The sequence below is a fragment of the Eutrigla gurnardus genome (genome assembly GCF_963514095.1).
Source record: "Eutrigla gurnardus genome assembly, chromosome: 14".
Taxonomy (NCBI): domain Eukaryota; kingdom Metazoa; phylum Chordata; class Actinopteri; order Perciformes; family Triglidae; genus Eutrigla; species Eutrigla gurnardus.
The window spans coordinates 12,688,183-12,713,952 of record NC_139937.1 but is presented as its reverse complement, the minus strand read 5'-3'; the positions used below and the strand labels follow the sequence as shown (position 1 = coordinate 12,713,952).

The 25,770-nt window shown below is 43.8% G+C and overlaps 1 protein-coding gene across 1 annotated transcript in view; it reads left to right on the top strand.

The window, feature by feature from the left end:
- Positions 1–909: 909 nt before the first annotated feature.
- The window catches only part of rspo2 (R-spondin 2), a 55,451-nt gene continuing 30,590 nt past the window's right edge, over positions 910–25,770 (top strand). Inside the window, exons 1-3 of the mRNA XM_084027365.1 lie at positions 910–1,327; positions 1,594–1,910; positions 24,444–24,632. Of these exons, the coding sequence (XP_083883491.1) occupies positions 1,811–1,910; positions 24,444–24,632 (289 nt within the window). The 5' untranslated portion in view covers positions 910–1,327; positions 1,594–1,810. The remainder of the gene's footprint in view (positions 1,328–1,593; positions 1,911–24,443; positions 24,633–25,770) is intronic.

The window sequence follows — 25,770 nt, the reverse complement described above, 5'->3', positions numbered from 1 at the left end:
CGATCGGCCAATGTCACTGAGGGGTGGACGCCTGCCAGCTCTCATGCCCCCCCCCCCGCGAAGTAAATTCTGACTGAAGGACAATCTCTGCCTTCATTGACTATCTCAGTCACATGTCTCCGGTGATGAGGTCGAATGGATCGGCCAGTGTGTGACGGCCCGGGCCCGGAAAACCCTTACTTTTTATTCGTACCCGAGCCATTACAACCTCCTAACGATTACCATTAATTTCAGAGGAGGAGGTGGAGGGGGAAGAGGAGGAAGGGGGGGCGTAGTCCTCGGTGCGCAATAAAAGAGGCTTGACAAGATGGTTGACTTGCGGGCCCACATCGTTACGCACTTTATGTAGGTAATTGCTTTTTTTTTTTTTTTTTTTTTTTTTGGCAAACCTCTAATTATTCAACAGGACTGTCGTCAGCGGAAGAAAGTAGACCCAGACAGTTAGATTGGCCGCGTCTCAATTACTCCATCATTTGGTGTTCATGTATAATTGAGTCGGGTATCTACACTTTAATTGTAACACATTAGACATCCACAAAGAAAAAAAAACAGTATTTGTGATCCCAACTGAAATATTAAATGAATGTTCCGGGTGTTAAAGTACAATAGAGTCACTTTGCCCGCCGCAGACAAGCTGCAATCCCATATTCCCTTAAAAAAAAACTTTTTTTTCCCTCTGTAGGGTGTTTCCAGTTTTTAACGCTCACTAGGACCCAGAGGCCACCTCGCACCGGCCAGTGCGCGCGCGGGGGGTGGGGGGCGCTGAGGTGGTGGTGGTGGTGGTGGGGGGGGAGGCTACACTAAATGTCATCTTCAACATCTTGAAGAAGAAGAAACACAAAACTTGAACATCTCCACACGTGACAGCGGCCCGGCTCTATATGAGGAAAACGGCAGCAAGCATCAGGACCAGTCGGGAGTCAGTCAGCGCTCAATCTCAGCGGCGCGCACACTCACTCACTCTCTCACTCTCTCATTCACCGGCTCTAGTCTCCCCCCGTTCTCAAGAAAGCAACACATGCGAGTTTGCTTCTACGGGACACTGGCCCTGGGAAGCCCGAGAGAGGAAACGCAGGTAAACGGAATCTAAAGCTTTTTTACAGAGAGGAGGAAAGGAAATCGCACCCCTTCACCTCCACCACCTCCTCCTCCTCCTTCACCGCGACCACCTTTTTTCCCCTCCCTCCTCCTCGGACCTCTGTTCTCTTCTGGAGACACAAGTTTCTCACACAAAGAGGGATGCTGCATGTTCCCGAGCCGCACTTGCACTCAGAGGGAACCTAAAAAAAAGTGGACTGGAGCGGAATTACACTTCATCTGATGCAAGGTAGACACCGACACGTTATTTCACGGAGCGTCTTTGGCGGCTATTACGCACGACTGTTTTTGGGTGTTTTACGCAGCGCGCATTGCCTTTCCATCTGTGATTGTTTCAACACATTAACACACAGAAGATCTATTCATTTTTGTTTTTGTTTTAACCCCCCCTCCTCCCTCTCTCTCTCACTTATCACCACGCGCATCATTGTTTAGGAAGGTGTTGATTTCATTACACTGTTATCACACTAACCTCCTTTGTCATTCTCCCCGCAGCGCACCAAAGCAGACACTATTGACTGGAGGATCAGCGCGCTTCATAATAATGATCCCAATCGGCGGCGCGATAACATGTCGCATCTCGTCTGATGTTTGACACATTTGAGGAGTCGACCAAAGAAACTGGAGGAGGACATTACAAAGTGAAAGAATCCAAGCCCGAGCCCTCGCCGGCACCTTTTTACTGGAGTCCGAACAACAGATCGCCGTCCAGATGCAGTTTCGACTCTTCTCATTTGCCCTGATCGTATTGAACTGTATGGAGTACAGCAACTGTCAGGCGCCGTCGCACCGCTGGAGGAGAAACAAAAGAGGTAAACACGGGGGTTTGTAGCCTACAGGTATTTGAGTGGCATCTTGAGGGTGGGGGGGTACTTGAACAGATGGCTTTTAAAGAGTTGAAGTGGGTCACGGGAGGCAACAGCCCGAAACAACGTTGCTCACACGTTCTGTTCGACGCCCGCGTGTGCAGAGCGCGAGCGGAGCAGGCGGACAGTCAGACAAAAATGACATCAATTATTGATAACTGTTGATTGATTAAAAAAAAAAGAGAGAAAAGCGCGCAGGTGAAAGTTGACAATCCAACACATTATAATGCCGGAATGTTCCAGAAAATCACGCCGATAGAAAATTGTGATTTAAACCACAATTGAGTCTCGCAGCATCAAATATATAATTCATTAACCCCTTATAATAAGATGTTCCGGTACAGCTAATGCGTAAAATGTGCGCAAAATTGGGCGCGTGGCTGTCCCAACATTGATATGACAACGTGTCCGCGTCTTTGACTTGGTTAATTGCATGTAAAACCACGTTGCTCTCGATGCTATACTTCCCGATGTTTTGCTCCGAAAAAAAGGGATATTATTTACATGTAAAAGTGCGAAGCTGCTGGGTCGGATCAGTCTGAAGAGAGCTGGCGGCTTATAGGAGGGGAGGGGGGGTCGTATTGTTAGAGTTATTGAATGAATACGGAATCCCCTTCCCCTGACTTATGAATTGCACATCTCCACTCCAGACCCCTTAAGCTGCTTTTAATTGATCTCATAACCACTTTGAACAGTTGGTAGGAAACCCGCATAACAATTGCTCAGCGGAGGCGCGGGAGCCAAGGAGGAGGGGAGGGAGGGGTGGGGGGATCAGCCCCCCTTTTGCAAATACTACTCTATACTCTGAATGAATGAGGAGACAGTGGGGATTAGCGAAGTGGCCCCCGCCGAGCCCTCCGCGGACCCCGGTGACATAACACATCACCGAGATCCTCAGGGTGACCGTGAGACGAGTCCGGATTGCGCGCCGTGTCAAACAGTCCGGTACAGTAGAAAACGCTCATTTAAAGGAAGCAGACGTGGGGTCTTGTAAATTGTAAGGCAATCGCAGATTTAATCATATGCGCTGCGTGCCAGGGGGAACCTCCACACTCTGCAAGCCCTCCACTGCCCATCTGCAAATAATCAGGCAATCACTGCGGGGTACTGGCACACACACGTTTTTCAGCTCCTCTGTGCGTTTTGCTTTCTCAGAGGGGCTGTGTGATCTTAGATGGAATATACGAGGTGGAATGTCATTTTCTCAGTACCATCAATCTTTCTTTTTGGGGGGGTTGTACTTCAATTTGGAGGATATTTTGGATGGTCAAGCAGCAACATTTGTCTTTAGGTTGCCTTTTCATTTGCGTGGTGTGTATGAGAATTGTCAGAGGGAGAGAGAAAGGGAGAGGGGGGGTGGGCGAACCGACGGGGACGAGATCAAGAGGTTAACTTACACATTTGACCTCAAGAACAGCTTTAGGCTGAGTACTATAAGCTACACATTGTTACCCTCAGCTTTCAGAGCGGATGTTACACTTGTCAAACTAATCCCATGCAAATATGTACAGGTTTCCCCGCCCTTACAGTAATGTTGGAAGCGTGTTTGTGTGTGCATGTGTGGGTTTTTTTCCCGGAGAGTAGGTAAAAAGTGCCATTCTAGCAAGCGGTGGCAGGCAGCCAAGTTTTTTGGTATTTGCTTCCTTCCTTTATTTATCACGGTTATATTGAAAGAAGCATGTGTAAGAGATCATTGTCCAATAGGCCCAGCAATGCTTGAATATTTTTCTAGCCCTCAAGGTCCCTGTGACAGCTTTATACACAGCCGGTTTGGCATGCACGGGGGAGCCATCCGAACCGTTCAGGAGTGCTGAGACCCAGACACGTTAGAAACTCAATTTGGCCACGCTCCGCTCCCCAGGCGTAGCCGTTTTATGGGTAACAAAAACACAAAACACATCCTGCGTAATTTCACCAAAACCTTTTTTTTTTTCTTCTCCCCCTTGTTTTCAGTTTAACATGCGCTGAAAAGAAAGTTTTTGCCATTGATATGCTGTGCGCATGCAGCTACATGAGCGTGCGAGGTGTGAGGGATGGAGATGCCATTGTAATTAGGGGATGTCAAGGAGAAAAACAGTCATTGCGTATGACTCGAGCCCGCTGAAATGTATGAGTAGAGGCAAGATTAGGATCTCTGTGCGGTTTTCGGGGCTGATCTTGTCTCGCTCACTCACTGCATGGCACGACCCAACCTCCTATTTGGCTGCGGTAACTGAATATACAGTTTTTTTTCTTTTCTCCCATGTAAAACAGATGACAAAACATATTAAATTTACACCTCCTTACTCCGTATCCTGCCCACTAGAAGAGAGGAAATGGTGCCAATGAGCCCTTCTATGATATCATAGCTAGACACAAGGGTATTACTTTTCATTTTTATTCTCTGGCTAATGATGCCACCTGCTGACTACATAAAAATCAGGCTGGAGCACCAATGCTGCCTGAAGGAGCAGAGGCTCACAGTGGGGCCCTGAGATGTTTAAACAGGTAATGAATAGGTAATAGCAGGCGAGAGTGGTGAAAAGTTGCCATGCGATACTGTTAACCCCTCTGCCAATCCACCGAGAAATCCCAAATTTGAACTCCCAGCAGGCCGCGGCACGTCTGGGATCATGTTCGACTGTGTAATCTGTTACTTTAACAGCGGTCCCAGATGTTGTGAAGGGCAAACATGATTAGATGAAACTAATGCAGCCAAGCGGGGTGGAGGGACTGAGGTCAGAGATGCGTGACATGTTGTAGCACCGATGACAGTCAGCAACGAGGGTGTGAGTGGGGACTTTTTGATGCCAAATTACACAGAACACAGTCGTGATTTTGTGGCTTTATATATATATATATATATATATATATATATATATATCCCGCTTTCAACAAAGGATCCCATAAAAACAAATGTGGAAACTCGATACTCTTTGACACTTTTGAATTGACTTTCGTGGTTTTAAGTTATAGCAAAAGAAAAAAAAAGATTGGGAAAAAGGCAATTATTTCTAGGTAAACGTAGAAAAAAAAAAGATTAGAGCATCGTTGGATGCAGACAAGTAATTCAGACACAGTGGTCTCTCTTTCTAAGCTTTGGAAATGAGACCTCGGTATGCTGAAACCTCGCATGAAGTCCCAGGTTTGTTGTGTAAGTGTTAATGTTGGAACCCGGTGCTTTCGTGCAATATAACGGGGAGGAGGCTGCTTTTAAACCCGTCCTGCCACTATTGAATTTGGGGAAAAAAAAGGTCCAGCAGATCTGTTAGCGAGCCATTTTTTTTTAGTTTATCTCACTCATCACTTGAAAGGAAATGCTGATCTGAGACAGCATCGAGGAGGTTTTACTGGTTGCGGGGAGGTGGGGGCTTTTTAGGGGATGAGGAAGGCATATTTAAGCAGATCAGCTGGAAACGGCTGAATGTGAACAGCATCACCTGAGAGGGATTACAGCGAGCCGAGTCTTGACCTGAGCCTGAGCTCCGGCGTCAAGGAACAGAGCTCTTGTCTTTTCTCTCCCAGGCTGCATCAGCCAAGCCTCCATAAATGTAAATCTGAGTGTGTGTGAGAAAAAGAGTGGGAGATACACGCACTGCCCTGCAGGTGCATGTTCCTGATGCTCTAATCAAGATACCAGAGTCCAGTATACACCCAACACCCTCGCGCAGCCCCGACTCCTCTGACCAATCGCGTCCACGGTCTGTCTCGGGGATTATCATGGCCATTAAGGACAATGATTCACTTATGCGCTGTATTGATAAATCACATTAGTCTGACCTGGCCTCCGAACTCCGTCGAAAGACTAGCTCCTTGTTTGACCTACTAACCCATGCATGTCGATCCTGGCCTGTAGCGGAGCTCTTGCTCCGAGTCACAGCGATATCAGATGAAGCTGGTGAAAGGCTCCTCAGTGCGCTCATGCCATGCTACACTGGCGGAAAAAAAAATCCCCAGCAGAGGAAAAAACATGCAGTGGCATGAACTTTCTGCTGGAGAGAGAGACACAGAGAGAGAGAGAGAGAGAGAGAGAGAGAGAGATTCTTTTGGGCACCACGTGACAAAGTGAGGATGATCCGTTTCAGTTTTTTTATCTTATCTTGATCTCTTGTTTGAAAAATTCAATGAATCCTAAGGAGCGTTTTTTTTTACGTAGCAGGTTTGTGAATCGAACGCAGAGGATGTGGGTGTCGGGATCCATCCATCACCGCTTTAGGTGTCGCTCCATATATCGCTATTTCACATGGATGAGAAAGCTTGTTTTGTAACACTTCGGCACAGTTCCATTTATCACACCGCAGAGGAGGAACAATCACTGTGAGCCGATTTGATCCCTGTTTCTTTTTTTCCTTCGGGGGGGAACTAGGCTACATGAGGGGATCTTCTCTTCTACCCTCAGTCATTGTCATCAGAGGATCCCATATGCTGGCAAAGCTAAATGCCAAACAGATGGTCTTATTTCAGGCCACATTTTTTTACCACACTGTAAAACTTCATTTTTTTCGGAAATGTGAAATAAAAAGGAACTTATATAAAACATTTTGTAATACGCTCCACATTTCCTCCGTGGCGATTGGAAACTCCCGGGCAGCAGACAAACACGGCAGTGTCCCTCCAGAGCGCAAGGGCCATTTAGTAACCCTCACCTATGCCCGTTCCCTCAATTGCTTACTCCCCCAAAGCAATTACACCTTAATACGTTTCCTTATAAAGCTACCAAATATGACCAGCCAATTTGGTCCGATTCTCTCAAGTTTATTGGGTTGTAAAAACTCTAATGTGGGAATCATTTCTAAGTAGCACGCATAAAACAACAACACAAAAGGAACATTTTTTGAAAAGATGACTCATGCAAGGGCTTCACAGGTAGGAGAGCTGCCCAGAGCTGGAGATGGAGCCCCTCAGGCTTGCACTGAAATGCACTTCCAGACTACTTAGCTCTCACATCACTAATACACACCTCTAAAAGAATTCAGTGAAGAGCTGTTTCGAGGTAATGACCTGGGTACAATAGGCATCCATTGTGCTTTTTCCCCCGGTGAATTTGATCATGGGAATTGTTAAAATCGACCAATTTCCCCTTTTGCTGTTGACAAAATGGCTAAATCAAACTTAAACTTGGACATTTTGGGGAACACACGCATTCCGCTTGTTGTCGAGAGTAAGAAGAGAAGATTGCTACCACTCTCCATCTGTGCGTAAATGATCGAGTGTGTAGCTGGAGCCAGCAGCTGGTTAGCTTAGCATAACGACTGAAAGTAGAGGGACACTAGCTGGCTGTGCCCAAAGTTAACCAGATAAACCCACTTCTGCACCTCTGAATATCACAAATTAACCCTTATATGCTGTTAGTTTAACACACAAAAATCCAACATAGCATAAATACGGTCTATTCCAGTCTATTCCTCGACTCGGAGAAGTTGCCAGGAAATAGTCAAGTACATAAAAAAACCCTGCAAATTGTTGTTTTTACGCTTTGATTTTTGTACATGTTAAACAATGTTTTTATTTGTGAATTGTGGAGGTGTTGGTAGGATAGAGCCAGGTTAGCTGTTTCCCACTTTTCTAGTCTTTATGCGAAGCTAAGCTAACCAGCTGCTAGTGGTAGTTTCATATTTACCATACAGATGTGAGAGGTATTGATCTCCTCTTCCAACTCTTGGAAAGAAAGTAAATAAGTGTACTTCCTTTAATTTGATTTCTGTGTGCCCTAAATTGTGTAGAAGAGCGGCACAGATTTAGAGATCCTTGAAAGGAAGCTTAATGTCTAATGTTTCTAAAAAAGGCCACACTCTGTATCAGCTCTTGTTTGCCATGTTAGTGTGTACCTCTGTGCGCTTGCCGACGAGTATCTACTTTGCATCGATCTGCAAGACTTGGAAATCTGAAACCCAAGGAGGGCCCTCGGGAAAATACACCAACGTGTGCAGAAACAAACACACACACACATACTGACTCTAGTTTGCCGCTAAAGGCTGTTTGCATCAATGCCTGTTCAAATGACTGCCGGTCTAACAACGGCGAGGCATGGGGTTTGGATTGCTACCCCTGTGCCCACCCCTTAACACTCGACAGATGGACAAGACTCCTTTATTTATTTTTTTTCTCCCTGCTTTTATGGGACCTCTAATTATGCTTACACGCCACATCAAAATAAAGCTCAGCATGCAATGCCTTTGGTATGGAGAGGGATTGAGCTGGTCAGATGCAATAAACGGTCCCTCTGAGAAGCTCTTCTGTAATTTGGTGGCCCAAGTATGGACATGGGGTAGGTAAAGGTGAAGGTGCGGGCTGCTCCCACCATCCCACACTGACCATCTGGACAGCAAATCTGTATACACTGATATGCTTCGGCACTGGAATACACAATACCAGAAATACCAATAACAATTTCCTGCCAATATGATGATGAAGTACTGTGAAAGATAAACCCAGCACACATTCAAAGATCTTCAAATGTGAAACGGTATATTTTAGCCCCACCCTTGATGTATCTGAGCCTGTAGCAGCCTCTGTTATGGTTTTGGCTGAGGTTGGGCTTAATGAGGGTAATTGGGCACCCTTAGACTAAATGAAGACTTGCCTCTGGACAAGAGCTTTGAATGCCACAGTGAGTAAGGCTTACACTGGATTTTTGTTTTTGTTTTGTTGTTTTCTTGGGCAGGGAGCTGTGTTGAGGCTGGCTTGTTCCTCTATCGCCTAGCTCTCAGTCCCTGTGGTGTGAGGAGGGGAAGGCCTCATGGCAGCCTGCGGAGTGCAGAAGCACCCGGTGTGTTTTTAATCAGGAGCGAGGCTGGGAGTCATTACTGGGCCTCAACGTTGAGCTCATTGTCTCTGACTCTCTGTGGAGGGAGAGAGGAAGACAGCGAGTGGGAGGAGGGGGAGGACATCTTAGAGGGTCATCCCCCTCTCAGGATTTATATGGTCAGAATAGAAAGGGGCCAAGTGATGGGAAGAGAGGATGCACAGAGCGGCGTTGTGACATACACGTGTCCGTTATTGGAGCGGAGCAATAAGATAGCAGATCAATCATGTAATGCAAGCTACAGTATGTTATATTATGCCTCGAGGCAGAGTGTATCGCTTGTTCCACTGCTGCGATGCTCAAGCTAACACCACATTAACTGTTGCTCATCCTAATGAGCTGTGGCTGTGATGAAGGGAGCAACTCTAACGTCTAACTTGTTCATCCTAGATGTGAAGCAGATAGCAACCCAGCCCTGCCTGGTTACGGTGCTTTATATCATACATTGGATGGCTAAACCTGTATCAATGCATTTCTTGGCCACTTGGGGGCAGCAGAAACAAGCTGAACACAACCGTGACATATTAGCATCTGATAACCTTGCTAATGGCTAACTTGTTAGCATCTTATTTACAAATCAAGCAGATACAGAGCAGCGACCAACTCCTAAGGGATATGCTTCCATTGTCTGTGTTTTGATGCTGTGAAGGTATACCGTGAGTTGAGCAGCAAAGTTGCCAGTTCTTAAACCAAGAGAATGAGCACAAAAGATGCTAAAAAGTGCAATAGATCTGAGGGAAACTGCAAAGGTGAATGCTAATTCTGTTTGTGTTCGATACTGCGAGTGACACCTTCCATATTACACATAGTCATTGGATCCTTTGTAAATATAAAGATATTCATGAGAGCATCTTTAAGGTTAGGATTTGGCCATGTTTGGCTGTGCAAATTATACCGAAGAAAGTTGGATTTCTACACTCTTGACTATACAAGCCAGACTGAACGGCGTCCTTGCTGACGCCTCTCACAATCAGCCTTTTGTGGGTGGATCCAGCATCTTGTCAATCCAATTATAGCTTGCAGTTTGCTTCCATGGTTGCTGCAGTTGGGTTGCCTGAGTAAAATAAGGCTGGGTGACAAATTAAAGGAAAATCATCAGTAAACACTGATGCTTCCCCACAGGGGAATGGGGTCACTGAATGGTTTGTTAAAAAGCAGCTTTGACTTTGTAAAGTTTTTTAAAAATGTTAGGCCGCAATTTAAATATATAAAAAATGTGTATATTATATGCATGGAATATCTCAGGCGTAATTGGTTACCATGATAATGTGTCATAATTCACTGCTTTGGACATTGCACATTGGACGATGCGTTCAGGTCACCCGTCACTGAATGCATTCAAGTTGTTTCTCCACCCACCTGTATTCACTGTAATACAGGATGTCTGAGCCAGTTGTCGTGTGGTTGTGGTCGTCGTTGTTGTTTGTCTTGTTGTTGCCTGTGTTGACTTAATCCCATGTATGTTTTTGTGCTTCGCCCTGGCCGCACGCTATGCATGTAGTGTATAAAGACAGAGCAGAATTCTATTTGTTTTCATTTCAACGCGGCACATTTTTATGTTGTACTTTGTCAACAGGAACATCAATTGTGGTGAGTGCTTTTGACTTTTCCTTCTCCATCAGGGTTTGTCACTAATTTTTGTTTAAGGGTCCAGACAATGAAACAAAGCTGTGGTAGAGACAATATTAGAAAGAACAAAGAATACAGCTTTAAAAGAAAAAGAAGTCCATTAACATTTCCCAGATTCCTCCCTCCCCTCCCCCCTTCCTCTAGTTATGCACTTGTATTACATCTTGGCTGACTTCTCCTTAACTGGATATTATTTTATTTGGACTGGGGCCAGGTCTCAGGAGCAGCGGCCTTAGCTGTGTAAACAGCTGTCACCGGCAGGAGTCGTAACTAATAGGTATCCGCAGACAGGGGTCACATGTAGTTTACATGTTTACCAGCTAATGGCTTTAGAGATGGTACTGCCTTGGCGCAGTAATGGGCAGTAGTGAAGTGTAATGGACAATGTGGGGCTGGTTATCATCATCAACGAGCAGGAGGGCACACGTGCATATGCATATGGGTGGCCAGAACAGTGCATTGTTAAAAAAAAAAGAGCTTACGTAACTTTATTTTTGCAGACTAAGAGATTGCATCTAAGATATTTTTTTGTTTTATGACTGTTTATAGAAGTGTAGACAGCCCCTGCGGATGAGTTATCGCATTCGGGAACATTGTTGTATTATCAGCCAATGCATGACAACCCGAGTTGCTGCTCATTTGTAGCAGCGAACACTGGCGTGTAGGCACAGCTCCACGCATCTCTCTACTCGCACTGTAATGCTACACTTATCAACTTCGTGCCACCCAGAGATTTTGGATGCAAGTCTCCATTTCTTCATCCAAAAATATTCCCTTCATCGCAACACCTAACACGTTTGTTCAATTCACCTGCATACCAAAGCTCACTTTTCTTTTTTATTTTGTGGCAAGATGACATTTCCACACCCAGAAGCACACGCAATACTTTCAATAAGAGAAAATTGTCTTTGCACCACAGTAGTCGTTTTCATTTTGGTTCATGTGCTCCATTTTTGGCCTGTGGAGGCCACTCTTACTTTATGAGAGCATTTATTCCTAAGGCTCCCCGAAAGGGCACTGTAGAAAAGAAACGTGTACTCTTGGCCTTTTACAGCCAACACAGGCCGGTTCCTGTTAAGTAGCCCGGGCAGTGCCAGCTATTCGAGTGCAGTTTTGTGGTGGTGTGAGAACGTGAGGCCAGATGTGATCCAGACCAGACACCTGCTAGAGCAGAAGGTGGCTGCTCTCATCTGGTGCAACAAAATAAAAAAACTACAAAACAGAGACCTGAAGAACACCTCGGATGAACTTTTCCCTTAAGTCTTTGTGTGAATGTGTGTATGTTTGCATACTTTTGGGGAAACTCTTTAGTTATTTATCAAGGCAGGGTCAGATTCGAAGACAACTGGAACAACATATTGTCCGGTGACAGCGTGAGTAGAAAAATATTAGTATTAGACTAATATTTAACCCTCTTACAACCACTAGAATGAAATAATGGTGTGGCCGTTGCTCGAGTAGGAAACAGGCTTCTGTTAGGTGAGAAAACATGCCAAGTCTTCTTTTCTTGTGAGAGACATAATGTATATTGGATCCAGCCCAGTTGGAAGAAAAATAACGCTTTGATGTTTAGGGTTTTGTTGTTTTTTGTGTGTGGCAGGCACCATGTGTGAAAGTGAGACCATGTCTTTGCCATCTGTCCCCTGTGGTGCACTCCACTTTTGACCCTTGTGATCACCTCACATCTCCGCGATGTCCTCGGTGGGCCAGGAGGGGTTAGAGGTTGTATCTTGTTAAAAGGTTAATGAGGTAGAACTTTGAAGCAGACGTCTCGAGATCAGTATGAAAGGAACTGGAGGCAATTTATTTTGGTAGCAGGTATTTTTTTCTTTCCCTTTTTTATTGCTTTGTCTCCATATTTAACAGTGAGAGCTCGCAAATGTAAAACCTCAGCTAAACGCCGATGAAGTGCGCGAGAAGTTGGCCTGAGCAGTTCTAAAGTGCGGCCCCCCCGTCAAAGCTACCACCTGAGCCAATAGTTGAGATGAAGCTGGGCCCAGAGTGCTGCAGAGTACAAGTTGTTGGTGGAGACTAATGTGAGAGGACAGGTCAGCGACATGGAGGATGCGATCGATAACTACCAGAGCCAGCTCAAATCTGTCAACCAAGAGAACGAGGCTCCGAGAGGCTCGGCGGCCCAGAGCAGGTTGAGAGAGATCGAACTGGAGAGGGATCAGTGAAAATGAGGAAAAGCTGCTGGCGCTGTCAGGGGTTCTAGGATCAATTGGAGAAACTGTTGAGGAATAAGAGCACCCTTCAAAAAGAGCCCTTCAACTTAGAAAGTCAATGCAAATAGTTGTTTTGAGTGTTGATGGAGCAGCTGCAGACCCTTTTACAAATCAACATCATTATCTCAGCATTTTTTTACTCTCTTTATTTCAATTAAATCACAGCAGAATCAGTGTATTTTTGGTTTCATACCATTGTAGTAAACCAGCCGATGTGTGGCTTGCTAGATTCAGTGAATACAGCTCTGTGAACTTCATCAAGCCTCTGGACGATACTGTCGTTTTCGACGTATCGGGACTTCCGCGACATGAACAAAGTAGCAGCAGCAGTGGCCATGGTCAATATAACGTTGGTATCTACGTGGAGGTAACCCCCCCCACCCCCCCCCCCCCCCCCTACCAGTGCGTTGAGTGCAAGTGACATGAATAAACACAATTGATATAAATTAGAGTAAAGTGAGGCTTAAATTCGCTTTGTATTTGGTGTGAACACACCATCACAGGGAAAATACAAAATCACGGAGACTCAGAGAAGATATATAATATATCAAGATGAAGCTTTCAATACAGGAGTACATTCTGGCACACTTACCAATGGCCAGACCAAGAGGAAATATGATGCTCTCTCAAAGACACCAGAGCCCAGCACAAGGCCGAGCTTCAGGAGCCCTGACAGCTCCACAATAGCATCTAGGCGTGCAAGGTGAACAGCTGTAGAACTGGGACTGCACGTGCCAATGGGAAGTAGAGTCATATCCTGCTGGCCTCTGCAGCATCACTGTTTCAGCTCTTAAGGATCCATCCAGCTTTTTTCTAATTTTACTTCATTGAATGATTTCTTTTTCCAGCACTGTCAATCAGTGACAGGAAGTCATAAAACCCTGTTTTCTCATATTAACATTTAATAGTCTGTTATTGTACAATCTGTTTTTGTGCGACACTTCAACAAAACCCGAGCATCTATCTTCCATCTGGCCTCACAGCTACAGTATATTGCGCTCTTTGGCGAGTACGGAAAAAATCCACGTCCAACTCTCCTGTTTCTCAGATGTGCGAGCTGGAAGTCGGGATGAGTTTAGTCAAGGTGATGACAAATGGGGAACGGAGAGTGAACACAGGTTTGGGGTGTGAGAGACAGAGCAATGCTACCTGCGGTGCAAATATGCCAAGCACGCCCCGCTAACTCCACTGACCTCGCCTTTTCGACGTCGCCGTTCTCCCCCCGCACCGAGGGAAAGCCGCGGCCATGGTTGCACTCAGCGGTGGCATGTGTGGGAGGTGTGGGTGTGTGTGTGTGTGTGTGTGTGAGTGACTGAGCGAGTGAATTACTAGACTTCCAGCACGTTGAGGTACAGGTGTGAAAATTAGGTGTGAGGTTTATGTGTGATAAATTACCAACATGTGGGCTAATCAGAGCCACTCCACCTTTTCCTCCACCCACCCGTTCTTGCTTTTCCCTTTTCTTTCTTTCTGTAAAACACATTTCTTCCACAGCTTGAGTGGATTTGACAGAGTGTAAATATTGAAATATTCCAAAGGTCCAAACTTTTCCCTTTCTTTGGGGGCTCCTTTCTTACTTTGCACGGATTCTTCTTAGTTTTTATTTTATTGGTTTCTTCTGTCAAAGACTTGAGAACTTGGGGGAAGAAATGGGCGTTTCTGGGATCTGAGCAGATTTATATGACATGTACCAAAGACTAATCACAACATTTAAATCCATCTGTTATCTTTTCTCTCCTTTCCCCACTGATTAGATTATCTTTTTTTAGGATGAAATACTTCATATTTTTATAGTCATATTCAGAAATTTAACATTAAAGTTAAATGTTTCAGCCAAATTGCAAAGCATCATTACAATTTCCTCCATACTTTATTTGCATGTCTTCCTTTTCTTAATTTAGTGGCTTTCCTCCTCTGATGTTGACTGCGGTCCTTTCGATTAGTTGCCTGCACCAATGCAATAAAAAATGATCTTTCAAAAGTCAGTAGAACATAAAAGCCTTAAGACCCACAGTGGGAAAATATTCCGGAGAGGTGAAAACTTCTTTTCGTTGAAGCAAATTTCTACTTTTTCATTTTATGCTCCATTAGTTGCACGTAGTTAAAAAACCTACTGTATTTTAAAAAACACATCTTGGATAGTTGACATTAATAATTTCCAAATGTGGCCTGCATCATGTCTGGACCCATGACTAAAAGCTATAAAAGTATTTATGATACTTCATATAATTTTGCGGCTAATGGCCAATGTGTTTCGGCCATGATTTATCAATTCCAATCTTCAGAAAGCCTTCGTATTTCATCATCTCAACTTCTTTAGACATAATTTTCAAGTTTCATATTCGCTCAATCTGCAAAGTCTAAGTGCTTAGTTTATCCGTAGTTGCTATGGTGCTTAGAACCCGCTAATTTCCAGTTGCAGCTGCTTTTTAATGTCAAAATATAGATCATGTTGCTTTCATGGAACGACGCTGTAGGTATGGCGCGAGCTCCTGAGAAATCGTGGAGATGAGTCGAAAATTGCTGGGCCGTTTCACGAGAACATCAACCTTTTTTCTTTGAAAGAGAGACTAAAGACGGGCGAAAGAGCTTGAAGAGCTGGCAAGAAACATAAACCACATGCTCGTCTTCCAGTGCCTGCCCAGAGAGCGATAAAGCCCATCCCCATGAGTCATTAAGGAGCTCCCATGGCTCAAAAATAATTCTGTCACAGAATTCTTTTTGCACCTGTGCTGTCCAACAATGGCGTACGAAGCGAGTATCACCCTCAAAAGAATTAAAGCCAGATGCCCAGTGATGACCTGTGCTACTCAGCAGGAAGTGCCAGGTTGATTTTTTTTTTTAAAGAAAACGGTGATAAGAGAAACACGTTTTTCGTTTTAGTCTTGTGTAGAGGTTAAGGGAAAATCCCAGGAGATGTTTCATACATTATATCGTGATGAAGTGTTGCTATTTACATATTTGTTTTTGGTTGGTGTAACCACTTTGCAGCTGTGCCATTAATATATAAAAATCCACAACCAAAAATAAAGTGGACCTATAAATGTAGCATCACCAGAGGTTATTTTTAAAAGTTTTAAAACTTGTCTTGTAGAATGGATTTTTCCTTCACTGGAACAAACGTTTAAACTGATGAGAGGTTTGCATTGTCTTAGCTAAATTGACATTGACTGTGAACAGATATTCTTTTGTTTTCAAGGCCCAGCTTAACTGTAAAACATTTTATTGGACCGCGACTCACAATGAAGAGGCGATGTTGTTGCTTGACCACCACATCAAGGTTTTCTCTCACTGTTTTCCTCCTGTGTGACCATAAAGCTTTCCATGTCCGTCATGTGTCTGCTATGGTCAAGTGTGGATCAATGTGGCAGAAAGTGTGAAAAGACGGCGCATACCGTGAGATTAGGTCAGCAGGGTCACCTTTTTATTTCTTATTTTTCCTCAAGCAAGAATTATGAGGTCTCTTTTACATCAGGGGATCCAGATGTGGGATTTGACCCAGGACATGGGATTTAAGTCATAATCCATCATAAAGATGTTAATAAGGCAACTGAGGGTCTCCATATAGAGTTGGAAAGAGTGCAGGGGTGAGAGCCATGATGATTGCAGCTGGACAGATGGGCGAAAGGTGGCGAGAGCATTTCCAGATTGACTCAGAAACACTGTCAATGTCTCTATTTGACTGGTTCAGAAAAATATAGGACAAAGATTATGTATTATGTATGCACACTGTACCCGCAACATTTTCTGGATAATTCACTTTTTATGATAAGATGACAGAGAAATTGTTTTGATGTGGACATCATTTAGACAGAGTTGGTGGCAACTTTGACCGTAACCAGCGAAATCCTCCACTTACAGCTAAACAGTACCTTTTGAGAACAGACACAACACGTCTTCCTCTTACAAATGAGCAGTTTTATTCATTATCCATGATATAAGGCGTAGCTTAATTTAACACATTCAAGGGTATTGCTGTCACAACCTTACCTGGTCTAGTATGTCCTGTAGCTTATGGTGGCTAAAGGCTATGCTAGTTAATGCTACCACATTTTCGGTTAATATCCCTGTCTTACACATTGATTCAGTTTGCTAACTTTATGATTGCTGTTACTGTTTGCTACTGTAACATTGGTAGTAGTGCTAAAGAGTAGTGTAAGATTTAGCATTATTTTATAATTGTCACATAGGCGTTCAGCTTAAGCACGTCACGTTTTAAAGATAGCAGCTAGCACGGCTCTGTCGAAACAACAAACTCCGCCTACCGACACCTCGTATTCTCAGATTATGTCTTCATTGTTCAATTTGTACAAAAAACCCACGCTTAAAAGGGTCAGTCCTGCCAACAAAGCCTCCAGGAAGTTACCGCTCCCCAGAATGGTCTCGATCTTCCCATTGAACTCGAAGTGAGCAAGAAAACAAATTAGTGTATTTCTCAAAATGTTAACATATTCCTTTGACAACAAGCACTTTGTACGATGGTGATGTGGTCATCCAGTGAGTCAACTGTAGTTTTCTCACCTACATGTGAATGTGTCTCAACCTGTTGAATCACACCAAAGTAAATTACCTTGAGCTTCTGTTTTATTGTGCACTATAAAGTGCAGCATTAAATTGGCTCCCATTTTCCAGTTGCCTGTTTGAACCGCAGCTGCCTGTTTTACCCATTCACTATATAAACCGCCACCCTTTCAAGTGAAGGTTCAAATCTCTGCGCTGCCCGCCTCGCCCGGTGGATCTGTGTCACAGGAACACTTTGGCTGAGCTAATATGTCTGACAGCAAATGTGTTTGCTCAATCTCATGCTGCAAAATCATTATAAGCAGCAGGACTGTCCTAAATTATAAACATGTGCTTACAGTATGATCTGTTAAAGTAAACTGGGGGAAAAAACGTGGATCCTAAAACCTGACTATTTCCAGCTGGAAAAGAGTCGGAGGCTAGTCCAACATATTTTCTGCTAAATTGGAACAGAAATGTGCCTTCAGCACGCGGCCCGAACCCCCTCTTGTTCCTTCTGTTTTTTCTCCGCTATTTTTTGAGCTAAGTGCAACTTCCAGTTCCATGGCAAATAAAGTCACGGCCTTGAAAAGCAGCCGGGTTTGATGTTATTTTCCATGTACAGGCTTTTAACGAGCTTGAACAATGTTGAGACGCTACAACGCTTGGTGAACTCTGAGTGCGAGGGTTGACACCGTTGGCTCTCCTGCCTTTGACTGCTACACAGTGCGAGCGAGCCTGGATGGCGAGGTGGTTTGAACAGCATGCTGCTTCTTACATCCGCCGCCCGTCGGCTGGTGGCTACAGCACGGCTCTGTCCCGTATCTGCCCTTTCTCTCTCTCTCAAGCTTTCTCTTTCCCCTCTTAAGTGGAGCAGCAGTAAGCTTATACCATCATTTAGGGGGAACAAGGGAGGTGGACAATAAACAATAATTGTCTCAGTGCCACGAGGAAAGCATATAATTCTGTTGGTGGATGTGATGCTTTCCACATGAGCACACAACTCTTCTTGACCTGCTGCTGCTATGCAACTCCAAAACTTGAGGTTTGCCATCGCTGCCTCTTCACCATATGACATTTATAGTTAGTATAGATGTAGTGAATAAACATTTTTGTCGTGTTACTTATCTTCCTCATATAGACAGTACTGTAAGTGCCTTTTTCCAAACAATGGGCAGTGTGGCTGCTGGTTAGTTGCATTCACAGGCTGTATTATTAGATTTACATACCAGGGGCCCTTGGAGAAATGGAGGAGAACTGTGAGAAATGGTTGTGTTTTAATATAAACTCTTGTCCTCCCTACGCTGGGTTTGGAATTTGCTGCTGCGTTATGATATTGACTCAAGTCTGGTGCATTTCCAGGTAATTTTAGTAGTTAACAAAGGTATCCAGTGTGTATCCTGTGCTCTCATTTTCCATTTAGTGTGGTGTTGTTGAAATGATACGTGACAAGATAAAGTAGGGTCTAATGAAAACAGTTCGGCTCCACCTCTGTGCCCAGTAACATCCACTATTAATGGTGATACATTTTGGTTTATGTCTAATGCTTAATTATGGTGACCCACTGCATTGGGTTTTTACATGGGGAAGAAATCACTAAACCGTATAAAAGTAGTAGTAGAAAGCTAGAGAAGTGATGACTGGATAGCATTTGGTCTTCAAGGAAAATATCTTCTGGAGCAGCTCAGTCGACCAGTCTGTGATTGAAGTGAAACAGCTGAGAGGTGAGATAGAGGCATAAAACCAGTTCTCAAAACATTTTGCAGATATGGCAGACCAAAAAAAAAAAAAAAAAAACTTTCATCTGATAGCAATATGTACATGAATATAAATGTTTTGGCGTTATTTAGTCCCATTTTGTCCATAAAACATGAAACATAAGGAAATGCTACTAAACTTGAATTTAAAAAATCGGACACGGTCCAGCTTGTAATGCCCATCTCTGACATGATGGTTACAATAAAATATGTTTATGTTATACTGTATTTCTAATACTGTAATGTATTTTTTTTGTTATTCTTTAGCATTATAATAAAGTTGTCAAATTTAAAGAGCTGAAAAGGGTTCCAAAGTATCGGCTTTCCGCAGGGCCACCTCCAAAATGTTTTTACCGAAGCCAGCTAACAAGAGCCCACATCAGTGAAAACCCTACGTAAGAATGTCTTCTTGTTCTCAATGTTAACTTCGGGGCTCTAAAAGAAACACAAAAATTATGTGCAATTTGCCTTGTTAGGGTTTCATGTTGCAGAAAGTTGGAATGGGTCAAAGTGAATGATTTCATGGGTGTAGGTGAGTGCAAGGCAGGAAGTGATCCGGCCGTGGGTGGAACCCCCTGTATATGTGGAGGTTTTTTTGGCAGCCTCGAGCGCAGTCTGTCACGCATGCTTTGGACTCATAAAAACGTACCTGAGACAGAGTTTGGGTTTCTGCAGGATCTCACTGCGGCCCTAATTGCTCTTGAGCGACTTCAGAGCAAACCTCCCAGCAAGGCTACGGCTGTTGAATGGAAGTGTTACAGCCCAAACATGGCGTCATTCTTCACGTTGTGAGCCTGACTGTTTGGCATGAACGATGGACCAATGCTTCACCTGAACATGGTAGATACCTATCGATGAATATCTGCACAGCCTTTTCACTCTGTAATGTTGACTTGTCTAAATTGTGGGTTAATGCCAGATGTTATGATTAGTCGGGAAGTACACTCATTCACTCCTTTGGCAAGCGTTGAGGAAGCTAGTAGCCGGTTAGCTTAGCAAAAACTTTAGAAATGGGGAAACAGCTAGGTTGGTAGCTGTATATTTAAGGGCTTGTTGTTTCCCTGTGTTTCACAAGGCCTTTTGCTCAGCTAAGCTAACAGGCTGCTGGCTGTCATTTCATATTTAGCTACACACATACATAAAAGTGGCATATCTTCTCAAATTAACAACCGGATTCCCTTGAAATTTGAAATACCTTTTCTATGTGTTACAGAAAATCATCCTCAGCTTAGCTGACACAATATCTTGTTGATGTGTGTAAGGATCCTTCATGTGGTTCCTGTACGAGAGCACCAGCTTTGAGCATCCCTCTGCTTTGTAGACATGACACATTGAGGCACTTATTAAGTCTTTGTGTTAAAAAAATCGTGCCGAGGCTTCTTCAGTGATGTTCATATGGACCCTGGCTTTTGTAAATACAATACTTGAGGCTTAGAGGGATCTTCAGTTAGATGTCAGAAGTGGGAACTGCGGATTTGTTTTGTTTCACGTAATATGTATTCTGTGGTTGAAACCGTAAACGGCATCGGGTTTTATCGTGCACAGGGAGTGGCACAATGGCGTGTACGCTCCTCTCCTGTTTTAAAAAACATGTATGGTAAACCTGGTATCCATAATTTCACAACGATCACTTTCTGTGCGGCTGGGTCACTTTGGGTTCGAAGTGATTGACCGAAGAAACGTGTGTCAAAACACGGTTATCATTCGGGATTGAACTGGGTTTGAAGGCGTCTGCTGTTTGAGAACAGGAGAAAGACACAATGTGCAAAACAAAAACCACATCCATAACTCATAACACATCCCCGGCTCACGAAACGTTATGTTCCTGCCAAATTAGGTTAAGATGCAGTGATCTAAAGAGGCTACAGAACTAACACTTAACCCATTTCCCTTTGATTCTTTAGTTCTTTAGTGCCATTTAAAAACATGACTGCTACATGCATTGGCAACACATTTTGAATTTTCATGCCAATAAAGCAGGCTGAGGTAAAAGATTTTTACTCACAAGCCTCTTCCAGATACTTTTTTTTTTTCAGCAGTTCTGCTATAAGGGAGCTATACTCGGTATCATTCTTCAAGTCGGATTCATATGAATGAGTGTTTTCTTTAAGAATGGTTGAAACCTGTGGCAGTCGACAGATTGATGTAAAATGCGCTAGACATTATGCCGGTAGTGTAGGATGTGAGTTGGATGGCGCTGCTCCAGACGCTGTGAATTGTGGCCTCCTTCCTGACATACCTGTGGCCTGAACCTCCAAACCTTTCCATGGAGACACATGCACAAGCTAATCTCCCAAGATCAGTACCAAAAGCGTTCTGTGCACCGTATGCAGCCTTTCGACCTCCCCACCCCCCAATCGTACCAGGATGTGGGATCTGCTGCATTCAAACTGCGTGTGATTACGTTGTCCTCAATCAGCGTGGATTGTGAGATTAGCAACCGGCAAAAACAAATGTTTGACAACAAAGAGCGAGTGGGACTTCTGAGCCATGTCACGAAGAACCTTTTCAGTGGCTATAATTTCTCTGCTGATTGACTGGCCAGTGATCTAAGATGACCACATGCCCTGATTGTATTTTTCTATTATTGTTAGGATAGTAATATTAGCACTCTGTCGATGGTTATACAGTTGAGCCTGCTCATAATGGGTGGGAGAAATACACTTTCCAGCTTCACAGTTCTTTACTTTTGCCAAGTTGGCTTTCCCTTCCTGTCAGTGTTGTGTTCGAGTTTGGCGAGGGCAGAGGGAGTAAATGTGACCAAGTTAATGTGAATGTCAGTTTCCTGTAAACACATCCAGACTGTATATTCTACAGAAATATATGGCTAAGTATGAGGTTTGGTCTAATGTTGCAGTTTTACTGAGTGGAAGAATTGGCAGAATGAAATACGAGGTAAAGCAATTCAGTTTGCGGTGTTACCTGAATACAGTTGCAACAGCTTTTCTTTCTTTCTTTTTTTTGAGTATGTGCAAAGTTATACGTGGGAAAACATGAACATATATCAAGATATAAATTCCTGCACATTATTTTAGTAATTCCTGCAAAGCATATTATTTAAAAACGAAAAAAATAAAAGTCAAAATAAAACCAGCTGTACATTACTCAGTTGTCCACCAAACAGAGCCAACTGAATTGAGAGACAACCTGCATTGGCAGAACTGAAATAAGAAATAAAAATATCTTAGACACTTGATTGACAGTTGAACCTACGACACCGTTTTCCAGTTGAGATGTGGGACAGCCAGTTCTGGGTTTTTCTCTTCATGTCTTACCGAGCGAGGACCCGACTGGAGATGAACAATCACCAGTCTGTGTGATGAACAGGCTTGGAGCGCTGCTGTGATCGATGGGCTGACGCTGTAAACCTCATCCCTAAAGACCATCAGAGACACATTCTGATTAGCATTTAATCTGACTTCTATCTCGAGAATGAATACAGTTTGGCAGAGCCCAGCGTACCTCTCTGAAGGCCGTCTCCCGAGCACATCAACAAAAGAAATGAAAAAAAAAAAAAAGATAAGTCTGACATCCGCTGACTGCTTTTCACATGATTACAAACTGCTGCTTGCACTGGGCCCACTTAGCGCTCCCTTTCGTCTGGGTGAATCCGTTCGGAGAAATCTAATATGCGCATCCACGGCCAGTTACGCAGGCATGCTCTGCTCTGTCTCTCAGGGTTTGTCCAGTTTGCTGCACAGTGTGTTTTATTAAGCATTGTGGTAGGTCGCGAGGGTTTGTGCGCCGCTGTTACCCGGTCGCCGTTTGTGATATTTAAGACTTGGCTTAGATCAACTGAAGTGTCTCTCCTTGGGAGAGATTGGATTCGCCCAAGGACATTTTCCTGTAAGCGGGACACTAAGGAGTTTCTATTGAGAGTCACTTCTTGTGGAATGGACTGTCTTGTTACTGGCTCCTTTGTCTTCCGCAGGCAACTCGAGCCGAGGCCAGAGCCACTGCGGTTTTTGGGGGCTTTCATCGGCTGTCTCAACACAATCGTTATGGGGGCCAGCTCTGACCAGAATTAATGCAATATTCACATTCAAAACCAATCAGCATTCGAGCGTCGAGAGGGGAGCCAGAGTTTGCATGAATGACAAATTGTTGAATTGGACATATTTACTATGAATTAGAGAATATACTGCTGATATATCTATTATGGTTGTTTGGATTTTTGTCTTGTAGTCGGTCAGCCCTCCCACAGTCCTGTCTGTTCCCTTCAGTTCACCTTGTCCGTGTCATCGGGTGAAGTCAGGGTCATCCACACATGAGGGATGGTATGGCGGTCTAAAAGAATTCTGCTTTTCTGTTCCTGCAGAATAAGCAGCCTTCTGAACCGACATGGTAGCATCTTCCAAGGCAACTGTGGCCAATGCTAACAATAGCACTGACATAATATTTAAATACTGATACATTCTCGTAAGCCATATAGGACGAGCAGTAGGAGCTATGATCACTTCAGATCATAGCTTTATATTAACATCATGCACCAGATTGCAGGAAAACAAAGCAGGGAAAAAATGAATGTGTTGGTTGTGATGTATTTCACACAAAAGTAGGCACTCACAAGAATCCACCTTCAGAGTAAGGGATGGATTTGAATCCGAAGCCCAGTAAAGGATGGATGCTTTAAAACGTTCTCATTCTTTTTGCCGAACACTGGTCATTTTCATGTTCAGCCACAGGACGATTGTCATCTCACAGGATGCTCATTGAAATGTCATTGCCACTGTGTACAGGGAAGTCCTCAGCAAAGTTTTGGCGCTCATATAATATAATTGTAGGGCAATTAAGCCTCTGAATACCCACACAGGTGTTTTAAATGCATTTGACTGATTAGACCTCTTCTAAGGACTGCTAGGTATGCTAGGTGACATCTTTCTGAACCTCCTGCTTTGTTGCACCTATATAGGCTTTTAATGTCTAAAGAGTTTACGTTTGAAATTAACTTCCTTCTACGTGTCTGAACAGCCACATTCGAAGGGGTGAACATCCTACTGTCACAGAGAGGGGTGAGACTTGATCATTTAAATAACTGCATTTGATTTGGATAATCTTCCCTCAAAGGCATTCATGCACTCAAATTGTCGAAATCGACAGAAATAGTCGTGTGGATAGTGAGTTAGAGGGCTCGAAATAAAACTTTTAATCCTGTTTACTAACATCCGTACTCCTGGCTGATTGCTGCATGAGCCTGCTTGTTTTATCAAAACTGTAAAACGTAAACAACATAACAGAAGTACGGAAAACACATCGGTACTAATGTAATTTCAAATTGTAAGTAGAAAGTTGCTCGTTTATACATCATGATCAGCATACTGCCTAAAAATGACGTGGATGGGTTTACATCAGTTACTTAAAAGCCTGGTCTCATGCAGACCCTAAAGGGCTCCTTGTGCATCGATATCAGACAGGAAGCAACGAAGCAGCAGCATTTGACACCCTGGGAATGAGCTGCCGTTCCAAATACTGTTTGACTTTCCAACGAGCCCTTCAGGTTCAAGCATACTGACACGTTTATGTATTCACTACCATCATATTAATCACCTTTGCTGTTTACTCTTCTGTGTTTGCCCTGCAGCTAGCTATGGAGCGTACCCCATCTGTAAAGGCTGCTCGGTGTGCTCCAGGGACAACGGCTGTGTAAACTGCCAGCCCAAACTCTTCCTGTTTTTGCGGAGGGAGAGGATGAGGCAGTACGGGGAGTGCCTTCACGACTGTCCAGCCGGATACTACGGCATGCGCAGCCCTGAACTCAACATGTGCTCCAGTAAGTTTAACACACCCAGCCTCCCTCGTACTCCACCCCTACAACCCCCCCTCCATCTCCGCTGAGTTTCCCCTCCTTTACACCCCATTTTCCCCTCAGACACGCACACTCCCTCAACTTCCCCTCCCCCCCCCCACCAGACATGATTTATTGACAATTATCCAGAGGAGACACACATACCTCACAATTTGAACGGCTCATCTGTTCACACAGGTGGATGTGAGTAGTGAAGCCTCGTCTCAGCAGTGTCTCCCTCGGGATTTAACAATGAACCCCAGCTAGTGGGATCGCTGTTTCACATTTCTCTGTTACACTCTCATTACACCTACAACACCAAACCTCCCGCAGTCACGGGGATGTTTGAAGACCAAACCTACCCCCTAACACTCGTATTGTCACATTAAAAGCAACATGTGAAAAACAGCCCTTTTGGTTTTGTCATTCAATATCATCTGCACTACAAAGATGATTATATATTCGCAATAGGGCATGAAGCTAACTTCTCTTGGCTTGCGGATTGAGACTTCCAGCAGACGGTGTAATTTCTTGGCAGCTCAAGTCGTTTTTGACTTTGATCAGAAAGCCAGTCCCAACCGAAGAGTCCAGATCCTCCACCAACAGCAGTGTGTTCATTGAAGTTCGATAAGAAAGAAAACAAAGCGTTAAGAGCAGCTAAGCATTAATCTTTACGATTAGGAGTGTATTTATGAGGAAAGCAAACATGGCCTAATTCTTGGCTTACTTCTAGCTATTGTTTCAGTGATAAAACCATATTAGATATTTTGCTAATAGTCCCATAATCGTCTCATTGTTACCAATGTTACTCTTGTGGCGGGGAATAAAAGCAGTAAAATGTTATTTTTCACCACACGGTTTTGTGTGTTTGGTTTTAATAACTTCAAACTGACCACACCTTCGGTCTCACAGACTCTAAATTATGTTTTACTCTTTAAAAAAAAACCTCCAAACAATAACATAGAAACATTGATATGCTCCCACGATTCTCGTAAAATAAAATCTCTAAAATCCAATTAATTAAAATTGTCCCTCTCCTCCTCATGAAGCGCCCCGATCTCGTAACCATTTTTTTTTTTTTACGTGGAATATGTTCGAAGAGAGAGAGGGAGCATTTATAGCT